The 25,866-nt window shown below is 42.8% G+C and overlaps 1 protein-coding gene across 7 annotated transcripts in view; it reads left to right on the top strand.

Annotated features, from left to right (window-relative positions):
* LOC137384622 (cilia- and flagella-associated protein 54-like) overlaps positions 1-25,866 on the top strand; it is a 712,374-nt gene that overhangs the window by 180,532 nt on the left and 505,976 nt on the right. For all 7 annotated transcript variants that reach the window (XM_068058759.1, XM_068058758.1, XM_068058757.1 and 4 more), the window contains 3 exons: positions 2,392-2,466; positions 3,860-3,963; positions 10,814-10,990. In XM_068058759.1, coding sequence (XP_067914860.1) covers positions 2,392-2,466; positions 3,860-3,963; positions 10,814-10,990 — 356 coding nt within the window. The remainder of the gene's footprint in view (positions 1-2,391; positions 2,467-3,859; positions 3,964-10,813; positions 10,991-25,866) is intronic.

Genomic DNA, 25,866 nt, shown 5'->3' with positions numbered 1-25,866 from the left:
TTAAGACCGCCAATTTGCACTCTGTAACATTGTCCGACTCCACCTCTAGACGTGACGATTCCAAGCCACCCCTGGCCGGCCTCCCACTTTCTACCTTCTGTAAACTTGAGGTCATCCAAACCTCTGCTGCCTGTGTATAACTCGCACCAAGTCCCATTCACCTATCACTCCTGTGTTCATTGACTTAAATTGGCTCCCGGTTAAGCAACACCTTGATTTTAAAATTGTCATCCTTATTTTCAGATTCCATCATGACCTCACCCCTCCCTATCTCTGTAAACCCCTCCAGCCCCACAACCCTCTGAGATATCTGCACTTCTCCAATTCTGGCATCTTCAGCATCCCTGATTTTAATCACTCCACCATTGGTGGTTGTGCCTTCAGCTGCCAAGATCCTGAGGTCAGGAATTCCGTCCTTTAAGACGTTCCTTAAAACCTACTATCTGACCTAATATCTCCTTATTTGTCTCAGTGTGAAATTTTGTTTGATATTGTTCCTGTGAAACACCTTGGACTATTTTATTACATAAGTAGAAGTTGTTTTTGTTGTTGGTAGATGGAGTTATTGTATAGAAACAGAAAAATAGGAGCAGGAGGAGGCCATTCGGCCCTTTGAGCCTGCTCTGCCATTCTATACGATCATGGATGATCAACCAAACTCAGTAACCTGTTCCCGTTTTCTCCCTGTGCTTAATCCCATTGACCCTAAGAGCTATATCTGACTCTTTCTTGAATATATTTAATGATTTGGCCTCAACTGCTTTCCGTGGTAGAGAATTCCACAGGTTCACCGCTCTCTGGGTGAAGAAATCCCTCCTCATCTCATTTCATTTCAGCTATGACCTACTTGAACGGTGGTACAACTCGAGAGGCTGAATGTCCTACTCCTGTTCCTAAGTTACAGAATTACCAGAATTACTGAGGCTTAGGAGTATTGACAGGCTGAGAGATCTGGGCGTACAGGTCCACAGGTCACTGAAAGTGGCAACGCAAGTGGATAAGGTAGTCAAGAAGGCATACGGCATGCTTGCCTTCATCGGTCGGGGCATAGAGTATAAAAATTGGCAAGTCATGTTGCAGCTGTACAGAACCTTAGTTAGGCCACACTTAAAATATTGCGTGCAATTCTGGTCGCCACACTTCCAGAAGGACGTGGAGGCTTTGGAGAGGGTACAGAAGAGGTTTACCAGGATATTGCCTGGTCTGGAGGGCATTAGCTATGAGGAGAGGTTGGAAAAACTCGGATTGTTTTCACTGGAACGACGGAGGTGGAGGGGCGACATGATAGAGGTTTACAAAGTTATGAGCGGCATGGACAGAGTGGATATTCAGAAGCTTTTTCCCAGGGTGTAAGAGTCAGTTACTAGGGGACATAGGTTTAAGGTGCGAGGGGCAAAGTTTAGAGGGGATGTGCGAGGCAAGTTTTTTACACAGAGGGTGGTGAGTGCCTGGAACTTGCTGCCAGGGAAGGTGGTGGAAGCAGATACGATAGCGACGTTTAAGAGACATCTTGACAAATACATGAATAGGAAGGGAATAGAGCGGTATGGTCCCCGGAAGTGCAGAAGGTGTTAGTTTAGGCAGGCATCAAGATCGGCGCAGGCTTGGGGGGCTGAATGGCCGGTTCCTGTGCTGTACTGTTCTTTGTTCTTTGATTGACTCTCCAGTTACTATTTACTTGTGGGGCAGTGCTCTGCTTCTCCTTTGGCGCATTTAACTGTTGATATCAGCACCTTGGACCAACACAGATGAGTATTGTCAGGGATACCAGTTAAATCCTTATCTTTGTCAACAAAAGCCTGCATGACTTCAGTCCACTCAACTTCTGCAGCCTTCTTCAACCCTGTATCCCTGCTTGTCCCCCCCCCCACCACCTCGTCTGCAGCATCGATGGCAGATATTTCAACCATGTTGCCCCCACATGCTGAAATTTTCTTTCTAATTGCTTCTGCTTTGATGCATCTTTCTGTACCTTCAAAAGCCTTCTTCAAATTTACTTCTTCAAAGATACTTTGGCTACTTCTATTAGTTGCCCTACTGCTCCTGTTCTGGTTTGACCCTGAATTGGGATGCACTTTGGGGCATTTTTCTATGTATAAAGCACTACATAAAGACAAGTTGTCCTTTAGGATGTCACTGTTCACAATGTTGAAGAAAAGATAAACTCTTACATATCTGGAAAAGCAGAAGCAATACATGAGAGAAAACGCAGAGTAGTAAGTGAATTTGGACTGAAGCATGAAATTCAACATTTGGAAGTAGTTCCAACAGTGGTGTGTGAGAATCCCAAATAAAAAAGAGAGCTGGTAAATCAATATATGTGGTATAAATCACAGAAAATTACTAATAAGTCTCTGATGCCCTCAACTGTTTCTCTTTTACCCCCTGAAGAGTCAATGAATTCCAAAAACCGCAGTCAAGAAACCATTGGTGCTGATGAAAATTATGACTTTACCATTTCAACAGGTAAATCCAAATGGAATAGTATGTGGAAATCAACAAACACTATTTATATTGTAGTGTAATGCATGAAAATGAGTAGTAAAATGGACAGGAATTATAGCATCAAAGAATGGTTACAGCACAAAAGGAGGTCCTTCAGCCTGTCATGTCTGTGCCAGCTGTCTGCAAGAGCAGCTCAGCTGGTCTCACTCCCCTGACCTTTCCCTGTAGCCTGCCATTTTTTTCTCTTCAGGTTCTTATCCAGTTCCCTTTGAAAGGTCTGATTCTATCTGCCTACACTACAATCTCAGGCAGTGCATTTCAGAACCTAACCATTTGCTTTGTAAAACAGCTTTTTCTCATGTCGCCGCTGGTTCTTTTGCCAATCACCTGAAATTCGTGTCCTCTGGTTCTTGATCCGTCTGCCAATGGGGATGGTTTCTCTCTATTTAGACCCCTAATTATTTTGAACACTTCTATCAAATCTCCTCTCAACCTTCTCCAATGAGAATAACCCCAGCTTCTTCAATCTATCCACATAACTGAGATCCCTCATTCCTGGAACCATTCTCGTATATCTTGTCTGTACCCTCTTTAAAGCCTTCACATCCTTCCTAAAGTATGGTGCACGGAACTGGACACATTAGGAACATAGGAGCGGGAGTAGGCCATTCAACCCATTGTGCCTGCTCCGCCATTCAATTAGATAAATGCTGATGATCTACTTTAACGCCACTTTCCCCCGCTGTCTTCATATCCCTTGATGTCATTAGTCTCCAGATATCTGTTGATTTCTGTCTTGAACATGCTCAATGATTGAACTTCCACAGCCCTTTGGGGCAGAGAATTCCAAAGATTCACCACCATCTGAGCAAAGAAATTCCTCCTCATCTCAGTCTTAAATGGCCTACCCCTTATTCTAGACTCACCAACCAGGGGAACATCCTGTCTACATCCACCCTATTATGCCCTGTAAGTTTCAATGAAATCACCTTTCATTCTTTGAAATTCTGGAGAATACAGGCTTAGTTTCCTCAATCTCTCCTCATAAGACAATCCCACCATCCCAGGGATTAGTCTGGTGAACCTTCGTTGCACTGCTTCTGTGGCAGGTATATCCTCCTTAGATGAGGAGGCCAAAACTGTACACAATGCTCTAGGTATTTTATAATTAAGATAACCTATTAGTTATAGAAGTATTTTTGTTAGTTATGCTGCTTCTTACTACATAGATACCTGACTGGTAATTCTGTAGTACTGCAGCTCCCGTTTCTTTGTTTACCTTTTTATGATAGAATATGAGGAAGGTAAATTAGATACAATTCAGGATGCTTATGAAAATTATAACACCAGGTTAAAAACTAGTTTGTAATGTTTTTAGTTGTTGCGTAGTACCTTTTCATTTTTGTCCAATCAGAGGCAGACATCATTAAAGAAGTCAAGGAGAACAACGTGTTGAAGGCCTTATTTCTAATGCAAAAAGTGATGATTCTGGACAGCAAGGAATATCGCCTTCTTCAGGTAATCACAGCTAATATACATTAAGCATTACTTAAAAATCTATCAGTTCTTTAATGATTTATAAAACTGAAAGACGTTCATAAAATTTTGGGCTGTATTTTGTTCTCCCCAGGCGTCGGGTTCTGTGGTGGGGTGGGCCTGAAGATGGCTCTGGATGAGGCCCGCCACGGACCTCGACACCGTGAGGGCGCGGCTCGATCTTCACGGCGGCGGCAAGGCTCCATGGCAGCACCTCCCCTCCCCACCGCTGGGCTATTAACATAGTCAAATGAATGAAATTATTTCTAGCAATTCTTTACATGCTAATCTTCCTGATGGGTATTCCAGTGCAGCAAGTTTCATAATATTTCTTATGCATGAGAGTGGGAAATATTTTCCTTTACATTGGGAGGTTAAGAAAATAAAAAGGTGATTAAAAGTACTCTGGCTGCTTAAACACTAACTCTTGTGGAGGCAGTGGATTCTACTTGGCAAACATCTGAAGTGACACCCTGTACAATCGTTGATGGCAGGACTGACGTATGATGAGAGATTGGGTCGTTTAGGCTTATATTCGCTAGAGTTTAGAAGAATGAGAGGGGATCTCATAGAAACCTACAAAATTCTAACAGGACTGAACAGACTAGATGCAGAAAGGATGTTTTCGATGGCGGGGGAGTCCAGGACCATGGGTCGCAGTCTAAGGATAAGGGGTAAGCCATTTAGGACTGAGATGAGGAGAGATTTCTTCACCCAGAAAGTGGTGAACCTGTGGCATTCTCTACCATGGAAAGCAGTTGAGGCCAAATCATTAAATATATTCAAGAAAGAGTGAGATGTAGTTCTTAGGGCTAATGGGATCAAGGGATACGGGGAGAAAGTGGGAATGGGTTACTGAGTTTGGATGATCAGCCATGATCGTATTGAATGGCGGAGCAGGCTCGAAGGGCTGAATGGCCTACTCCTGCTTCTATTTTTCTACGTTTCTAATGGTCGCAACTCTCCATTCATTAGTTCGCTCTGGAACATATGTCACAGTTGTACCCACTGCAGGTATTTGTTCTGTGGGTGTGATAGCTCTGTTATGTGTGTCATGATCACTCACATTACCCCTATCTAGCCCCTGATTTACTTTATTCTGTTGCTCAGGGCCTTCATAAAAAACATGAGTAATTGAAGTGCTATTGTTCTATCAATTGCTCAGCGTCTGAGATTTTATAATTAATTCAAATTAATCATATGTATGAACCTTAGCAATTTGCTTGCCATGTTTGACAAGTACTGTCTTATCATCATGAAGTACAAAGAACAAAGAACAGTACAGCACAGGAACAGGCCATTCAGCCCTCCAAGCCTGCGCCGATCTTGATGCCTGCTTAAACTAACACCTTCTGCACTTCCGGGGCCCATATCCCTCTATTCCCTTCCTATTCATATATTTGTCAAGATGTCTCTTAAACGTCGCTATCGTATCTGCTTCCACCACCTCCCCTGGCAGCAAGTTCCAGGCACTCACCACCCTCTGTGTAAAAAAACTTGCCTCGCACATCCCCTCTAAACTTTGCCCCTCGCACCTTAAACCTATGTCCCTCAGTAACTGACTCTTCCACCCTGGGAAAAAGCTTCTGACTATCCACTCTGTCCATGCCGCTCATAACTTTGTAAACCTCAATCATGTCGCCCCTCCATCTCCGTCGTTCCAGTGAAAACAATCCGAGTTTTTCCAACCTCTCCTCATAGCTAATGTCCTCCAGACCAGGCAACATCCTGGTAAACCTTCTCTGTACCCTCTCCAAAGCCTCCACGTCCTTCTGGTAGTGTGGCGACCAGAAATGCACGCAATATTCTAAGTGTGACCTAACTAAGGTTCTGTACAGCTGCAACATGACTTGCCAATTTTTATACTCTATGCCCCGACCGATGAAGGCAAGCATGCCTTATGCCTTCTTGACTACCTTATCCACCTGCGTTGCCACTTTCAGTGACCTGTGGACCTGTACGCCCAGATCTCTCTGCCTGTCAATACTCCTAAGGGTTCTGCCATTTACTATATACCTCCCACCTGCATTAGACCTTCCAAAATGCATTACCTCACATTTGTCCAGATTAAACTCCATCTGCCATTTCTCCGCCCAAGTCTCCAACCGATCTATATCCTGCTGTATCCTCTGACAATCCTCATCATTATCCGCAACTCCACCAACCTTTGTGTCGTCCGCAAACTTATTAATCAGACCAGCTACATTTTCCTCCAAATCATTTATATATACTACAAACAGCAAAGGTCCCAGCACTGATCCCTGCGGAACACCACTAGTCACATCCCTCCATTCAGAAAAACACCTATCTACTGATACCCTCTGTCTTCTATGACCGAGGCAATTCTATATCCATCTTGCCAGCTCACCTCTGATCCCGTGTGACTTCACCTTTTGTACCTTACCAGGACTTTTCCATTCCCTATGACTCTCTCTTTGAGACTATACCAAATTGCCTGAATGGAATGCGGTCTCAGATGGTCAAATACAACACCTCAGTGCTCCAGAAATTTTCTCTAATATTTCAGCCTTGATAAAGCCTGTCTCCCTGTATGCAAAGCATTTAAATGCTCAGAAAAAAATGACATTAATTGTAGTATCTTCTGGAGCAGGAGGATTATCACAAGGAACAGAAGATAATTTGGGATTGTATCCATGGACTACTTAGTGAGGACTATATTCTCCAACTATCTGAAGTAAACTCTTTGCTTCAACTGCTCATGCTAGGGCAGTTGAAAATTTACGCTCTGGTCAATCAGGCAATATTTTACGCACCATGTCATCAATGACTGCTTGATTCCTTTCACCAAGATCATTGCTAAAAGTACTCTCTGGCATTGTATTGATTGCAATGATATTCATACTCTGACACATGTTCCTAAACCTCTCATTAACAAATTCACCTCCATTATTGGTCAAAAACTTTGCTGTGGTCCCAAGTCCAGTACCTATCCATTTTTCCATAATTTTATCCATAATAACTTACTTTTCCTCACTACACATTAATGTAGAAATACTAAATTTTGTAGCAAGGTTAACAAAATGTAAGATTAAGACAATTCTTTGTTCCACGTCTTTCGATACATGGCAAGTTGCTAAAGTTATGTGCTAATGGAAGACTTCGAATATGAGGTGGAGCATCTTTCAATACTTAGAGATTTCACAATTCTTATTAAACCTCTTCTATTAGCATTGTATACGCCACATCAACTACACTTGCATATGGGTGGCACAGTGGTTAGCACCGCAGCCTCACAGCTCCAGCGACCTGGGTTCGATTCTGGGTACTGCTTGTGCGGAGTTTGCAAGTTCTTTTTGTGACCGTGTGGGTTTCCGCCGGGTGCTCAGGTTTCCTCCCACAGCCAAAGACTTGCAGGTTGATAGGTAAATTGGCCATTATAAATTGCCCCTAGTATAAGTAGGTGGTCGGGGAATTGAGGGAAGGTGAGGATGTGAGAGGGTAATGGGATTAATGTAGAGTTAGTATAAATGGGTGGTTGATGGTCGGCACAGACCCGGTGGGCCGAAGGGCCTGTTTCAGTGCTGTATCTAAATAAATATTTTAGCAGGAGTTTTAACCATTGACAAGTAGGGTGAGAAAATTGTCAATGTGATTTTAAGACAGTTTGCTTTTTATTCTCTTATCCTTATCACCTGATATCAATATCATAAATACTTGCCCCCATATCTAATGATAAACATCAGGTTTTGTTAAGGGGATATAATACTCTCCTGATTGGGTAAACTGTCGATCAACTGATTCCCCAAAATAATTGCCTTATTGTGTTCCATGTGAGGTTTATTTTGTGCCCTTTTCATGGAAGGTTCACTCGACAGCATATGTATCCCCCTAGAGCCTACATCTATACTTACAAAATAGCTTACCCCAGCTATTTTACATGGAAAATACACTCCTGACTGACCTCAAGGTGTTATCATGACCAGCTCTAAAGCAAGTAGTCCTTTTTACATTCCTTAATCTTGCATGATCATCAATACTTAGTGAATCAAGATAACGCTTAACTAGTCGAACCAACATACCATTGAAGTACATGTACAATCTAATACTGCACAATTAAAGGAGACTGCAACGAACACATTCCTCACAGGATTAGAATTTCTTGTGTCCAGTATAATTTGTTCATATTAATCATTATCTTCATCTTCTTCCTCAGAACTATTTTCTTCATATGAAATTTCAAAGACCCCGCCCCTTTGTTCTGGGTAATTTACTGCATAATGATACTCCAAGTCACATCTAAAGCAGCTATTAACTTTTCCTTGGGCATTCCTGGGATTCATTCTCCCATTATTAATGTTCCAATTTCATCTGCTGATCTAATTGGATTGCTTATACATGCTATCAGCACCATTCTGCTTCTCTTTAATCCTTTTTTTTCATTGACCCTTGCATCCGGTATCTGGAATATTTTGAAACCTGGTAATCTTTGTGCCATAGCAGAATGCCTCAATTTTTCCATGAAGGCTGAATCAAATGATTGTTTGCTCAGGATTTTTTAAGGCAGTGGACATCTGATCCAACAGTCACTTTCTCAGAACTGGACACCAGCTACCTCCCATAATACAATCTAATAATTTAAACACTAGTACCAATTCTGGAATCCCCAGCTGGAGCTTTATCAACCTTTTGTACAATTTTTTAAAGTCCATGATATATTCTTCCATGGAATGACCATCTGTTTTCCAAAAGCATTCAAATTCTGCCGGACCTCATAGGTATTTGCCAGGGTGTTATTTTTGTATTCTTGTAAATTTCATCCAGGAATTCTATTAGAAAGACCAAAGCTTCATCACTATCCAACTGAATGGCAACATGTTACGACCGAGGTGGGAGAAGTGCACTGTCTTTTCTAGTTGCACTTCTCCACAGGTCACAACATATGTTTAAATGTTTCCCCAGTTACTGATAAGGTCAATCATAGACTCTACTCTTTATCCCAGAATAAAATGCACCATATAATAAAATGCACAGTGGCGCAGTGGTTAGCACCGCAGCCTCACAGCTCCAGCGACCCGGGTTCAATTCTGGGTACTGCCTGTGTGGAATTTGCAAGTTCTCCCTGTGTCTGCGTGGGTTTCCTCCGGGTGCTCCAGTTTCCTCCCACATGCCAAAAGACTTGCAGGTTGATAGGTAAATTGGCCATTAGCAATTGCTCCTAATATAGGTAGGTGGTAGGGAAATATAGGGACAGGTGGGGATGTGGTAGGAATATGGAATTAGTGTAGGATTAGTATAAATGGGTGGTTGATGGTCGGTACAGACTCGGTGGGCTGAAGGGCCTGTTTCAGTGCTGTATCTCTAAACTAAACTAAGCTAAACTAAACCAGGTTTCTTCAATAAACAACAAAATTATCAGTTTATTATAAAACAAGACACAACCAGATACGAAGCAAAGCATTGACACACAGATTGAAATATGTAAGTTCCTTTTTGTCTTAGCCCCTCACATACACACACACACGTTAACCGGAAAAAAAATATAGATTTTCTTTTTAGAGCTCTGTTACAAAAAAAAAGACAAAAAGGAATACTTTGGCCAAATACTTGCTAATTCTTGAAGAGAAAGGGAAAGGTATGGAAAGATGATGTCAGATGTCCTTTCTTTTGGTTTGGCGTCCAAAATACACATAGACAGCTGTCACGGGGATCTTTCTCTGGAGCAATTTGTTCAAACAGCATCGAGGATTTATCTGGCAGGTGTTTCCAGTGTCTCAGGAGAAATGTGGCAACCGGGGTTTCAGGCAGGTCTTTCAGGAGGAATACATCATCAATTTCTCTATTTCTTGCGCTCAGTTCTAAGAGCTTCTCAAAGAGATTGAAAAACTGACAGGCTTTTCAAAGAGATGGAACAGGCTGAGCTGGAGTTTTGACCTTCAGGTTGATTTTTAAAGCAATTAAGAGATAGAGAAAGTGAACTGTGTATCCTGTTATTGAATTGTGGGACTGACCAGATAGATTGAATTGTTTTTTCTGGCCCTGTATGTTCTAAAGATTAGGCTTTCAAGAGAGGTTGAGTCTTCCAAGCAAAACATTTGTTAAATTACTCCAAAATACAAAAGTCAAATTGATTGGTGAATAGCAATTGTGTAGTGTGTAATTCATTATGCCTTTGTTATGTCAGATACCTAATTTTGAGCTTAGATTATGAAAAGTTTGTGAGAAGGAACGTAGTGAATGAAAGATTTTCAAACTGTATTATGGGTGACTTCATTGATGAAGTTTCTGTTTACATATTGGTCGATTTTCCTCACTGTTAATGGTTAGATTGCAGTTTTGCTGCTGTTCTATAAATAGTGCATTTATAGCAGTCAACTACAAGAAGCTTCCATATAAGAAAATGTGCTGATGAATTGTGTTTTTTTGGGAACTTTTTTTTCTGAAAAACAAGTGCTGATGATGTCATCAGGCGTGATTAAATTGAATGAAGTATGAGAGGGTTGAATAGCGTAAGTAGAGATATGCTGGGCATTTCCTCGTGGCATCTCCTACTTCACCGTAACTTTATTGGAAGCTTGACGAAAACCCCATTAATGTGTGACAACAGGGTTTCTACTAAACCTCTGCTGAAGTTTTCTCGGCAAAGCAGAAGAAATCTTGAGGAATTTCCCACCAGTGGTCGTTTATAAACAGGTGCTTCAGTGTCAGCTGTACGTGTTAATTTAAGGCCACAATTTAAACATAAATATCTTAAAATTAACAGAAATGTACATTAAAAAATGACAGTGTAATCATAATTGTTTGTAATTAGTTAAGTTTTAAAATTGTCTCTGATATTGAGAGCTCCTCTTAAAGAAAAGAGATTATTTTACAGGAAGCTGCGACTCTTCTACGGAAGGCTGAAGCTGAGGAAAAGAGACTATATTTGTTAAGCACACAACAATCAACAACAGATAACAAGAAGACTGATGTTGTACCAGCCCCCATCTTGCTGTCCAGAACACACAATTCTGTGATATTCAAACCAGCTCCTTTTGCTTCATCTAAAAAGGTTGGCAAACTTTTGAAGTATTCTTTTGAACTGTGTTGTGCTTATACATAAATGTATATATATTTCTGCCAGTGCAAAAATGGTCATCACTATGTTCGTAGCTGTCATAACACATAACATTTAACATTTTTATTTTAGTACTAGTAATGGTTAGTACAATAATTGAGGGGGTTGGTAGTTTAGTGGTAATGTTATTTGACTAGTAACCCACAGACCCAGATAATGCTTCTGTGACATGGAGTTCAAATCCTACCATGGCAACTGATGGAGTGCTGCTTGTGTGTGAAGAAGGATGTTGGTATGTGATGAGATTTTAAGGGTTAATCTCTCTAAAGTTTATTTTTTGTTTAGATTAGATTAGATTAGATTAGATTAGAGATACAGCACTGAAACAGGCCCTTCAGCCCACCGAGTCTGTGCCGACCATCAACCACCCATTTATACTAATCCTACATTCCTACCAAACATCCCCACCTGTCCCTATATTTCCCTACCACCTACCTATACTAGTGACAATTTATAATGGCCAATTTACCTACCAACCTGCAAGTCTTTGGCTTGTGGGAGGAAACCGGAGCACCCGGAGAAAACCCACGCAGACACAGGGAGAACTTGCAAACTCCACACAGGCAGTACCCGGAATCGAACCCGGGTCCCTGCAGCTGTGAGGCTGCAGTGCTAACCACTGCGCCGTTTAAATTCAGCAATTAACTTAAATTACTGTTTACGTTAATAGATAAATTAATTTTCTTACAGTTTTAAAGAGAGCTATACATACTTTCTGAGAGTAGCCATAGCTAGTTAATTGGGTAGCTAGCTTAAACTGGTTTCTGAGCTCCAGCAAAGCTGATTCATCATTGTTTTCAGAGAGTATAAATTAAGGGGTCTCTGAGTGCAGCTCGTCTGCACTTAGTGCTGCTTGAGTGCACGGAGTGTGTAGAAGGGAATTTGGTAAGTGAGGGAGTTCAGTGAGGAGGGGAACTATAAATTAAGAAAAATAAATTTAATTTAATTACGACAATACAGATAGCATGACAGATGATGTGTTGTGGCTGCAGTATGCGGAAGCTCCTGGATTCCACGGCAATCCATGGCAACCATGTCTTTAGTAAGTGCCTGTGGCTTGAAGAGCTTTGGCTCAGAGTAGATGAATTGGAGGCCGAGCAGCAGAAATTGCGATGCATCAGGGAAAGGGAATGTTACCTGGACACTTTGTTCCAGAAGGGAGTCACACCCCTTAGGATAGAGTTGTCTGTTTTGGTCATTGTTCAGAGACAGGAGGGTGTGACTACGAGTCAGGCAGGTCAGGGGATCAAGAAGGTGGAAGTAGAGCAGCCGTTACAATTGAGCAACAAGATTGAGGTTCTTGCAGCTTGTATAGACAAGAGCGAGGAATGTACAATGAATGAGCAGACTCACCATGGTACAGGAAGCCGTTCAAGTGGTGGGAGTAAAAAGTAAAGTAGTGGTAGTAGGGGACAGTATAGTGAGGGGGATTGATACTGTCCTCTGCAGCAAAGAGTGAGAATCCAGAAGGCTGTGTTGTCTGCCCAGCGCCGGGGTTCGGGACATCTGCTCAGGGCTGGAGAGGAACTTGCATGGGAGGGGGAGGATTCAGTCACTGTGGTTCATGTTGGTACCAACGACATAGGCAGGACAAGGAAAGAGGTTTTGCATAGTCAGTATAAGGAACTAGCCATCTAATTAAGAAGCAAAACCTCAAAGGTAATAATCTCTGGATTGTTACCTGAGTCACATGCAAATTGGCATAGGGCAAATAAGATTAGAGAAATGAATGCATGGCTCAAAGACAGGTGTGGTAGAAGTGAGTTCCAGTTTGTGGGGCACTGGCACCAGTACTGGGGGAAGTGGGAACTGTACCGTTGGGACACATGAACCATGCTGGGACTTGTGTTCTAGTGAGGGAAGTAGAGAGGGTTTTAAACTAAATAGTGGGGACAAGGGATCAAATTTGGGAAGATATGGTAAATCAAAGCATAGAGACAAGGCAAGAGAGAAAGGTGTTCTTATGGGAAATAATTACAGACTGAGACAGTGAGTACAAATCTAAGAGTAAATCAGCAGATGAGGCTAGAGGTTACAAAAATAATAAAAGGACAACGCTCTGTATCTGAATGCACACAGCATTTGAAACAAAACAGTTGAACTAATGGCGCAAATAGAAATAAATAAGTATGATCTGATAGCCATGATAGGGACATGGTTGCAGGGTGACATAGATTGGGACTTGAATATTGAAGGGTACATGACATTTAGGAAGGACAGGAAGCTCGGAAAAGGTGGAGGGGTAGCTCTGTTAATTAATGGTGGTTTTAGGGCCACAGAGAGGGATGACTTAAGTTCAGGAAACCAGGATGTAGAAGTGATTTGGGTAGAGATGAGAAATGATTAAGGCAAGAAGTCACTTGTGGAGGTGGTGTACAGGCCCCCTAAAGGTAACCACACAGTAGGACGGATTATCAAGGAAGAAATTATGGGTGCTTGTCAGAAAGGTACGGCAAGAATCATGGGGGATTTTATTCTACATATAGACTGGAAAAATCCAATCGGCAACGGTAGCTTAGATGAGTTCATAGAATGTTTTCGGGATAGTTTCTTAGAACATCACTTTCTGGAGCCAACCAAAGAGCAGGCTATACTAGACCTGATATTGTGCAACAAGATTGGATTAATTCATGACCTCAGTGAAGGCATCCCTCGGCAGCAGCAATCATAATATGATTGAATTTTATATTCAGTTTGAGGGAGAGAAGAGTGGGTCTAAGAGTAGTATTTTAAATTTAAACAAGGGCAATTATGAGGGCATGAAAGCAGAGCTAGCTAAAGTAAAGTGGCAAATTAGGTAAAGGGATAGGTCAATAAAAATGCAGTGGCAGGCATTTAAGGGGATATTTCAGAATACACAGAATAGTTACATTCCAACGAGAAAGAAATATTTCAAGGGGAGGACCTACCATCCGTGCTTAACTAAAACAGTTAAAGACAGTATCAAACTTAAAGGAAAAGCATATAATTGCGCAAAGATGGAAGGTAGGTCAGAAGATTGGACAGAATATAAAAAGCACTAAAGAATGACTAAAAGATTAATAAGGAGAGAAAAATTAGAGTATGAGAGAAAGATAGCTAGAAATATAAAAACAGATAGTAAGAGTTTGTATAGATATAAAAGAAGAGTGAACAAAGTGAGCATTGGACCTATATAAGTGAGTCTGGAGACTTAATAATGGAAAATAAGGATATGGCAGATGAACTGAACAGGTATTTTGCATCAGTCTTCACTATGGAGGATACAATTAACATCCCAGAAATAGCTGTAAATCAGGAAATGAAAGGGAGGGAGGAACTCTAGAAAATTATAATCACCAGGGAAGTGGCACTGAGCAAATTGTTGGAGCTGTGGGCTGACAGGTCCCTGGGTCCTGATGGACTTCATCCGAGGGTCTTAAAAGAAGTGGCTAGCGAGATAGTTGATGCGTTGGTTTTAATTTCCCAAATGTCCCTAGATTTGGGAAAGGTTCCTTTAGATTGGAAAATAGTGAATGTAATACCTTTATTCAAAAAGGGAGGGAGACAGAAAGCAGGCCAGTTAGCCTAACATCTGTCTTCGGGAAAATTAGATTTTAGATTAGATTAGAGATACAGCACTGAAACAGGCCCTTCGGCCCACCGAGTCTGTGCCGAACATCAACCACCCATTTATACTAATCCTACACTAATCCCATATTCCTACCAAACATCCCCACCTGTACCTATATTTCCCTACCACCTACCTATACTAGTGACAATTTATAATGGCCAATTTACCTATCAACCTGCAAGTCTTTTGGCTTGTGGGAGGAAACCGGAGCACCCGGAGAAAACCCACGCAGACACAGGGAGAACTTGCAAACTCCACACAGGCAGTACCCAGAATCGAACCCGGGTCCCTGGAGCTGTGAGGCTGCAGTGCTAACCACTGCGCCACTGTGCCGCCCCATGTTAGAAGCTATTAGTAAAGATGTTATAGCAGGGCACTTAGAAAAATTCAAGCTGATCAGGGAAGAGTCAACATGCTTTGTGAAAGGGAAATCATGTTTGACCAATTTATTGTAGTTGTTTGAAGAAGTAACATGTGCTGTGGATAAAGGGGAACCGATGGATAGACTGTACTTAGATTTCCAGAAGGCATTTGATAAGCTGCCACGTTAAAGGTATTGCAGAACATGAAAGCTGATGGTATAGGGGGTAACATACTGGCATGGACAGAAGATTGGCTAGCTAATGGGAAATAGAATCGGCATAAATGGTTCATTTTCAGGTTGGCAAGATGTAACGAGTGGTGTGCCGCAGGGATCAACTTTTTACAATGTATATAAATGACTTGGATGAAGGAACCGAAGATATGGTTGCTAAATTTGCTGATGACACAAAGGTAGGTCGGAAAGTAAGTTGTGAAGAGGACATAAGGAGCCTAAAAGGGATATAGATAGGTGAAGAAAGTGGGCAGAGATCTGGCAAATGGAGTACAATGTGGGAAAATGTGAAATTGTCCATTTTGGCAGGAATAATAAAAAAAGAATCAAATTATCTAATTGGTGAGAGATTGCAGATCTCAGATGCAGAGGGACCTGGATGTTCTACTGCATGAATCACAAAACATTGGTATGCAGGTTCAGCAAGTAATTGACATAAACGACATAGGCAGGAAGAGTGATGAGGTCCTGCAGGGGGAGTTTAGGGAGTTAGGTAGAAAGTTAAAAGACAGGACCTCGAGGGTTGTAATCTCAGGATTACTCCCTGTGCCACGTGTCAGTGAGGCTAGAAATAGGAAGATAGTGCAGCTAAACACGTGGCTGAACAGCTGGTGTAGAAGGGAGGGTTTCAGATATCTGGACCATTGGGATCTCTTCAGGGACAGGTGGGACCTGTACAAGAAGGATGGGTTGCATCTAAACTGGAGAGGCACAAATATCCTGGCTGCGAGGTTTGCTAGCGTCACTCGGGAGGGTTTAAATTAGTGTGGCAGGGGGGTGGGAACCAGAGCAGTAGGACAGCAAGTGAAATAAATGAGGGGGAACCAGTAAATAAGGCCAGTAAGACTAAGAGGAAGAGCAGGCAGGGAGATGTTGCGGGACTGGTGGTCTGAAGTGCATTTGTTTCAATGCGAGAAGTATAACAGGTAAGGCAGATAAACTTAGAGCTTGGATTAGTACTTGGAACTATGATGTTGTTGCTATTACAGAGACTTGATTGAGGGAAGGACAGGATTGGCAGCTAAATGTTCCAGGATTTAGAAGCTTCAGGCGGGATAGAGGGGGATGTAAAAGGGGTGGGGGAGTTGCATTACTTGTGAAGGAGAATATCACAGCTGTACTGTGGGAGGACACCTCGGAGGGGTCGTGCAGCGAGGCAATATGGGTGGAGCTCAGGAATAGGAAGGGTGCAGTCACGATGTTGGGTGTTTTCTACAGGCCTCCCAAAAGCCAGCGGGAGGTAGAGGAGCAGATATGTAGACATATTTTGGAAAGATGTCAAGGTAACAGGGTTGTAGTGGTGGGTGATTTTAACTTCCCCTATATTGACTGGGACTCACTTAGTGCTAGGGGCAGAATTTGTAAGGAACATCCAGGAGGGCTTCTTGAAACAATATGTAGATAGTCCAACTAGGGATGGGGCCATACTGGACCTGGTATTGGGGAATGAGCCCGGCCAGGTGGTCGAAGTTTCAGTAGGGGAGCATTTCGGGAACAGTGACCTTATTCCATAAGTTTTAAGGTATTTGTGGATAAGGATAAGAGTAGTCCTCGGGTGAAGGTGCTAAATTGAGGGAAGGCTAATTATAACAATATTGGGCAGGAACTGAAGAATTTAGATTGGGGGCGGCTGTTTGAGCATAAATCAACATCTGACATGTGGGAGTCTTTCAAAGGTCAGTTGATTAGAATCCAGGACCGGCGTGTTCCTGTGAGGAGGAAGGATAAGTTTGGCAAGTTTCGGGAACCTTGGATAACGCAGGGTATTGTGAGCCTAGTCAAAAAGAAAAAGGAAGCATTCGTAAGGGCTGGAAGGCTAGGAACAGACGAATCCCTTGAGGAATATAAAGACAGTAGGAAGGAACTTAAGCAAGGAGTCAGGAAGGCTAAAAGGGGTCATGAAAAGTCATTGACAAACAGGATTAAGGAAAATCCCAAGGCTTTTTATACGTATATAAAGAGCAAGAGGGTAACTAGGGAAAGGGTTGGCCCACTCAAGGACACAGAAGGGAATCTATGTGTGGAGCCAGAGGAAATGGGTGAGGTACTAAATGAGTACTTTGCATCAGTATTCACCAAAGAGAAGGACTTGGTGGATGATGAGCCCAGGGAAGAGAGTGTAGATAGTCTCAGTCATCTCATTATCAAAAAGGAGGAGGTGTTGGGTGTCTTGCAAAGCATTAAGGTAGATAAGTCCCCAGGGCCTGATGGGATCTACCCCAGAATACTGAGGGAGGCAAGGGAAGAAATTGCTGGGACCTTGACAGAAATCTTTGCATCCTCATTGGCTACAGGTGAGGTGCCAGAGGACTGGAGAATAGCCAATGTTGTTCCTTTGTTTAAGAAGGGTAGCAAGGATAATCCAGGAAATTATAGGCCAGTGAGCCTTACGTCAATGGTAGGGAAATTATTAGAGAGGATTCTTCGGGACAGGATTTACTCCCATTTGGAAACAAATGAACTTATTAGCGAGAGGCAGCATAGTTTTGTGAAGGGGAGGTCATGTCTCACTAATTTGATTGAGTTTTTTGAGGAAGTGACGAAGATGATTGATGAAGTAAGGGCAGTGGATGTTATCTATATGGACTTCACTAAAGCCTTTGACAAGCTCCCTCATGGCAGACTGGTACAAAAGGTGAAGACACACGGGATCAGAGGTGAGCTGGCAAGATGGATACAGAACTGGCTCAGTCATAGAAGACAGAGGGTAGCAGTGGAAGGGTGCTTTTCTGAAGGGAGGGCTGTGACTAGTGGTGTTCCGCAGGGATCTGTGCTGGGACCTTTGCTCTTTGTAGTATATATAAATGATTTGGAGGAAAATGTAGCTGGTCTGATTAGTAAGTTTGCGGATGACACAAAGGTTGGTGGAGTTGAGGATAGTGATGAGGATTGTCAGAGGATACAGCAGGATATAGATCGGTTGGAGACTTGGGCGGAGAAATGGCAGATGGAGTTTAATCTGGACAAATGTGAGGTAATGCATTTTGGAAGGTCTAATGCAGGTGGGAAGTATACAGTAAATGGCAGAACCCTTAGGAGTATTGACAGGCAGAGAGATCTGGGCGTACAGGTCCACAGGTCACCGAAAGTGGCAACGCAGGTGGATAAGGTAGTCAAGAAGGCATATGGCATGCTTGCCTTCATCGGTCGAGGCACAGAGTATAAAAATTGGCAAGTCATGCTGCAGCTGTACAGAACTTTAGTTGGGCCACACTTAGAATATTGCGTGCAATTCTGGTCGCCACAATACCAGAAGGACGTGGAGGCTTTGGAGAGCGTACAGAAGAGGTTTACCAGGATGTTGCCTGGTCTGGAGGGCATTAGCTATGAGGAGAGGTTGGATAAACTCTGATTGTTTTCACTGGAACGATGGAGGTGGAGGGGCGACATTATAGAGGTTTACAAAGTTATGAGCGGCATGGACAGAGTGGATAGTCAGAAGCTTTTTCCCAGGGTGGAAGAGTCAGTTACTTGGGGACATAGGTTTAAGGTGAGAGGGGCAAAGTTTAGATGGGATGTGCGAGGCAAGTTTTTTGCACAGAGGGTGGTGAGTGCCTGGAACTTGCTGCCGGGGGAGGTGGTGGAAGCAGGTACGATAGCAACGTTTAAGAGACATCTTGACAAATACATGAATAGGATGGGAATAGAGGGATACGGTCCCCGGAAGTGCAGAAGGTTTTGGTTTAGGCAGGCATCAAGATCGGCGCTGGCTTGGAGGGCTGAATGGCCTGTTCCTATGCTGTACTGTTCTCTGTCCTTTGTAATTAGGAAAGCTAATAGAATGTTATTGTTTATTGCTAGGGGAATTGAAAACAAAAGTAGAGAGCTTATGCTTCAGATACACAGGGTATTGGTGAGATGGCATCTGGAGTATTGTGTACTTTATTGGTTTCGTTGTTTTAAGGATGTAAATGCGTTGGAAGCAGTTCAGAGAAGGTTTACTGGACTAATACCTGGAATGAGCGGGTTGTCTTGTGAGGAAAGATTGAACAGGCTTGGCTTGTATCTGTTGGAATTTAGAAGAGTAAGTGGCGACTTGATTGAAGCATTTCAGATCCTGAGGGGTCTTGACAGGGTGGATGTGGAAAGGATGTTTCCCCTTGTGGGAGAATCTAGAACTAGGGGTCACTGTTTAAAAATAAAGGGTCACCCATTTAAGTCAGAGATAAGGAGAAATTGTTTCTCTCAGAGGGTCTTGAGTCTTTGGAACCCTTCCTCAAAAGGCAGTGGAAGCAGAGTCTTTGAATATTTTTAAGGCAGAAGCAGTTAGATTCTTGATAAGCAAGGGGACGAAAGGTTATTGGGGGTAGGCAGGAATGGGGCATTGAAGTTTCAATCAGATCAGTTATGATCTTTATTGTATGGCGGAGCAGGCTTGAGGGGCCGAGTGCACTACTCCTGCTCCTAATTCGTATGCTCGTAAATTCAATTAATTAATAAATTTGGAATAGAAAGTTATTCTCATGAAGCTACTGGATTGTCATAAAAACCCATCTCATTCACGAATGTCCTCTTACCCGGTCTGGATACATGTGACACTAGACCCACAGAAATGTGGTTGACTCTTAACAGCCCCTGAAATGGCCTAGCAAGCCAGTCAGTTGTATCAAACCACTGCAGTAAAATCAAAAGAGGATGAAACTGGATGGATCCCCTGGCATATTCATTGAGCACGGGAAGTGACAAAGACATACAAAGTCCTCTTTATTAACATCTGTGACTTGTGCCAAAAGTGGAAGAGCTGTGCCACAGACTACTCAAGCAACAGCCTGAGAGAGTCATACTTACCGGATCATACCTTATAGCCAATGTCTGAAACTCATCCATCACCATCCTTGTATCAGATCTACTTGAGGTGGCGGCACAGTGGTTTACAGTCGGAAGGGAGTGGCCCTGCAAGTTCTCAACATTGCCTCCGTACCTCATGAACTCTCACAGCATCAGGTCAACCATTGGGAAAGAAACCTCCTGCTGATTCCTAACTACCAATAAGCCTGAGCTGATGTTTCAGTACTCCTCCATGTTGACACCACCTTGGAAGAAACACTGAGGGTAGCAGGGGCACAAAATTTACCCTGCGTGAGAGAATGTCAATGCCCATTACCAAGAGTGGCTCGGTAGCACTACGATTGGCCAAGTCCTGAAGGACATATCTGCCAAACTGGGCTGCATCTGGTGGTGAGAGAGGGAGAACTAGACCTTGCCCTCACCAATCTGTCTGTTGCAAATGCATCTGTCCATGACAGTATTGGTAGAAATAAGCACTGCACAGTCCTTGTAGCAACGAAGTCCCGTCTTCACATTGAGGATATCCTCCATTGTGTTGTGTGGCACTAGCAATGTGATTAAGAACAAATGTAGCAGCTCAAAACTGGGCATCCATGAGGCACTGTTGGGCTATCGGCAGCAGCATTGTATTCAGTCAGAAAATGTCACCTCATGGCCTGGCGTATCCCTCTCTCTACCATGACAATTAAGTCAGGGGACCCGCCCCGGTTCAGTGAGCATCCCAGCTGCAGAACCAGGCGTATATAAAATTGAGGTGCCAACCTGTTGAAGTTAAACCACAGGACTACATGCATGCTAAACAGTGGAAGCAGCATGCGATAGACAGGGCTAAACCGTACCACAACCAAAGGATCAGATCAAAGCTCTGCAGTATTGCCAGTCATGAATGGTGGTTGTGATGGAATCTGTTGTTGCACAGCTTGTTTTGCAGTTTTAGTTTGTTCATAATCAGAGTAATATTCTTCTGATAAGAGGGAAAAAGCTTCACGAGCCCTACCACAATCTCGCTTTGTAAGAGGAGAGTCCAGAATTCTTTTGGCCATTTTAGCCAGGTAGCTATTTTCTCAAATGAGATAAAATATGACTCAACCTCCTCCTCATTAAATGTTAGCACTAGTCTTGAGTGTCTCAGCACATCAGAGTTTTACTCTGCATTGGGGATATGGTTTGAGTGACGAGCAGCATTTTAATTTTGGGTTTGCAGTCTCTGTAACTCAAACTTTTTTGCTGCTTCCTCACTTTGCATCTCTCTTTCCTCTTTTTCCTTTTGAAGCTGTAACTCCCTTTCTTCCTTTTCCTTTTGAAATTCTCTTTCCTGTTTTTCCTTTTGAAGTTGAAACTTCTTTTCTTCCTTTTCCTTTTGAAGCTGTGATTCTTCCTTTTTCATCTGTAACTGCATTCTGCCTACAATTACTTTTTCAGACTCTGATTCTAGGCTTTCTTCTTCTAGTTCAGTGGTAAGTTTAAAGTGGTTGGCTACATTTTGCTTTTTGACCGAAATTGTTTCCCATCTCTGTAGCTAAGCTTTCTGAATCTTTAACACTTAATTTGTTTAACTTCTCATGGGATATATCTCCCTGCTTTCTAAATTCCTTCGCATTAAATGTGGCCAACTCTTTTGTTTCTAGCACTGTAGAGAAAAAACAAAGAATGCAAGAAAACCTGTTTTTTTCATTTTTCCATAATTTTTGAAGTCAATTTTCCTCCTGCTTTCCAAATCTCTCGTTTGTCTGGGAGTTCAGATCCCGGTTGAGACCCCAATTTGTTACGGCCACGTGGTGTGACATGGGTGGTTCCCGCTGTTCATCTCCCCACCTGGCCACAGCAAGTGTATTTGTGTTAAAATCTAGCCCCATAGTGTTTTATTTCTGAAATAAACAGACAGCAACAGGTTTTCTTGCAGGTTTTAAAAACAATTGTTTATTGATCAATACACCTTATCCCGAAATTGTCGCAACCACATCCACTCACGCATTCGCTCGCGCACACACAAACTCAAGACAAAGACCGCGAAGTGTCATGGTAGGCCCCCAGCTGCCAAGAACGAGGCACATCAATTTTGTCATGAACATTGATTTTAAACTGTTACTGGAGTTAAGAAAGGACTTGTTAAACAGATCAGCCATGGCTGGAAAAGACATTTGCATATTAGCAGAGTGTTTGGAAGGACAAAGCAGCCATTCCCTGACATTCAACCCACAATGGACTTTTGATCACCAGACGTTGAAGGTGGGGAAGCTCGCATTCCAGGGTGACTGCTAAGGTGGCCAAATACACAAACGGACATGGTCAGACCAGCTAGTCACATGACTAACCTGCTGGGGAGCTTAAATTTTTTGAATTTGTAGGAACAGTTTGGCCAGAGTGTCTGTTTGCTCCTAGACTGAGAAGATCTCTCTCCTGTCTGCCTGCTCCCATCTCTTTCTCACAAGTCTCTGAATCCACTGAAGATATATGAACCCCAAGAGAGAAAAGTCTCCTACAGCAAACAAGGTGTAAGAAGAATACTGGGCCCCAATGAAAAACAAGATCTATCTACAGTCAAGGACTCTACAGTGAGCTCGAATAACTGTAACAAAAACTCTTCAGATATTGCCTCAAACTTCTCCACTTGATTTTTCTTCTCTTTTCTGTCTCTATTTGTGTGTGTGTATCGCATATGCATGCTAGTGTGGGGCGCGGCATGTATCCGTCGGTGTTAACCAAATTCGAGTTTGTTTAATAAATTTCAACTTTTCTTCTTTCAACCTATGAAAGCCTTTTTGTGCTGGTTTCTTTGCCTTATAATTGGAAAGCGGTGACCAAGGATTCACCAAAGGGGGAGCTAAAAAAAAAGTGTGTTGAAAAATAAAACCCTGTAACAGTAAGACCAGGTGAAGGCTGAAAGGAAATCCTAGATCTCTTTCTCACCTGGTTGTAACAGAAGGAAAGGAGGAAGGAGGTTTTCAGTGGGGGGGAAAGATTACGTTAAACTTGTTGATTTCTCTTGAGATTCAAGTTCTAGTTGGATGTAGGCCTGAGATCATTGTAGACCTCTGTCTTGATTGAAGGTTCTATTAAAGATTGTGGGTTACTTCTAGCTCTCACTGCAGTATACTGGGCTTCCTGGCCTGGCTTGGCTGGAACTCGAGCTGTTACAAGTAGCTTCACCTCTGCGTCAGTCTCTCACTCTGGCTGTCTTTGTTTAAGGTAAAACTGTGTCACCTTTCACCTTCTGGTAGGAGTCATTCTCTTCTCAGCCCCATGATGATTGCGCAGTGGTCCAGGACTTGGCTACTTCACACCTCCTTTGTTTCAGAAAAAGACATTCAATTCTGGAATTGCTTTTAGGATAGGTGTAAGATGGGTTTCATTAACATCTTTTGGCTTTGAAGATTTATCCTTTGTCTTTGTCAGACTATTTGAATACACAAAAGGCCAATTCCCCTTTTCTTCGATGGCCATTTTGAATATTCTTCACTTTTTGAAATTAAACATTCTTTTTTAAAGACAAAGTCTGTTTTTCATAACACTTCAGATTAGCCTTTGATTGTTATGTCATCGCACTTCCAGAGTGCGTGACAACAGGTTGTCGTTTGAAGGACTCAGAGAAAGTGAAGACTGGTAAATCCACGCCATCAAGACTGTCATGAGCAGAGCTGAGGAAGTTCTGGAGAAGTGCACCTTTTGGTGAAGACCACACCCGTGGAGTTTGGATTGAGGGGGATCTGCTGTCAGGAGAAGAACAGTGGCTAAATCCTTGAAGAGAGGAGCCAAAAATCTACTTGAGGAACTTCAGAGTTGTGAAGAACTGTATGACTGTAATTGTTGCCATATATGCTGAGTGGACAGCCCAGTGAAACCTTGAGACCCATCTCAAGTTGGTTTTGTTTTGAGTGTGAAAGTTAAAATGATAAAAGTGAAATATTGTCTGTTTGGTTTGGTTTCCTAAATTGGGGTCAATTGTTGTAGTCAATACTTTTTGTTTGTTGGTGGTCTCCACGAGGATTGTAACATGGTGGATAATTAAACAATTAACAGGAGGAGATGCTCCACTATCATCCCCATCCTCAGTGTTGAGAGAGCCCACTACATCAGTGCAATAGACCAAGGCTGAAGCATTTGCTTCAGGAGAAATAGCGAGTGGATGATCCATCTCGGCCTCCTCCTGAGCTCCCCAACATCACTCCGGTTTCCTCCCACAGCCAAAGACTTGCAGGTTGCTAGGTAAATTAGCCATTGTAAATTGTCCCTAGTTTAGGTAGGTGGTAGGAGAATTGAAGGAAGGTGGGGATGTGGTAGGAAATATGGGGTTAATGTAGGATTAGTATAAATGGGTGGTTGTTGGTCGGCACAGACTCGGTGGGCCGAAGGGCCTGTTTCAGTGCTGTATCACTCTAAATAAATCACAGATGCCAGTCTTTAGCCAACTCCATGTGATACCAAGAAATGGCTGAAGGCACTGGATACAGCAAAGACTACAGGCCCTGTCATAATCCACCTATAGTACAGACGACTTGTGCTCCAGAACTAGCCGTGCCCCTAGCCAAGCAATTCCAGTACAGCTATAACACTGGCATCGACCCAGCAATGTGGGAAATTGCCCAGTTAAGTCCTGTCCACAAAAAGCAGGACAAATCCAATCTGACCAATTACAGCCCCATCAGTCTACTCTCAAGCATCAGTGAAGTGAAGCAAGGTGTCAGTGACAGTGCTATCAAGCAGTACTTACACAGCAATAACTTGCTAACTTATGCTCAGTTTGGGTGCTGCCAGAGCCACTCATCTCATCACCTCATTACAGCCTTGGTCCAAACATGGACAAAAGAGCTGAGTTCCTGAAGGTGAACTGAGAGTGATTGCACTTGATATCAAGACAACATTTGACTGAGTGTGGCATCAAGGAGCCCTTGGAGTAATTGAAGACAATGGCAACCAAGGGGAAAATTCTTCATACCTAGCACAAAGGAAGATGTTGTAGTTGGAGGTCAATCATCTTCGCCCTCGGACATCTCTGCAGGGGTTCCTCAGGCTAGTGTTCTAGGCCCAACCATCTTCAGCTGCTTCATCAATGACCTTCCCTCCATCATACGTTCAGAAGTGCAAATGTTCACATGCAGCACAACCTGCACTATTCAAATGGGGGGAGTAAAAAGGAATGTAGCAGTAGGGGGCAGTATAGTTAGGGGGCTAGATACTGTTCTCTGCAGTCGAGAGCGTGAGTTCCGTTGGAAGTGTTGCCAGAATTAAGTACATCTCCTCAGGACTGGAGAGAAACTTAGAGTGGGAAGGGAAGGATCCAGTTGTCATGGTCCATGTGGGTACCAACGACATAGGTAGGACTAAGAAAGAGATTCTGCTGAGGGCGTATGAACAGTGAGGGGCTAAATTGAAAAGCAAAACCACAAAGTTAATGATGTCTGGATTACTACCTGAGGCACAGGCAAATTGGCATAAAGTAAACATCATCAGCTGGCTAATTGCTTGGCTGAAAGGTTGGTGTGGGAGAAATGGCTTTTGATTTATGGGGCACTGGCACCAGCACTGGGTAAAGAGGGAGCGGTACCATTGGGATGGCTGTCACCTGAACTGCGCTGGGACCGGGGTCCTAGAGGAATCGTATAACTAGGGCTGTAGAGAGGGCTTTAAACTAAATAGTGGGGGTGGAGGTTTCAGGTGAGGGGAAATTTAGAAAGTTCATGAAAAGGGACAAGGCAATAGTGCAGGGTAGCGACACGTGTTAAGATTACCAGAGTGTGACAGGAAGAGTCAGAGCGTACAAACATAAGAGTGCACCAGCAAATAAGGTCACAGTAGGGAAAAATGGTAAAAAGACAGAATTAAATGTTTTTATCT

This window comes from Heterodontus francisci, chromosome 27, assembly GCF_036365525.1.
Source record: "Heterodontus francisci isolate sHetFra1 chromosome 27, sHetFra1.hap1, whole genome shotgun sequence".
NCBI classification, from domain to species: domain Eukaryota; kingdom Metazoa; phylum Chordata; class Chondrichthyes; order Heterodontiformes; family Heterodontidae; genus Heterodontus; species Heterodontus francisci.
This window is presented reverse-complemented; position numbering and strand designations above follow the sequence as displayed.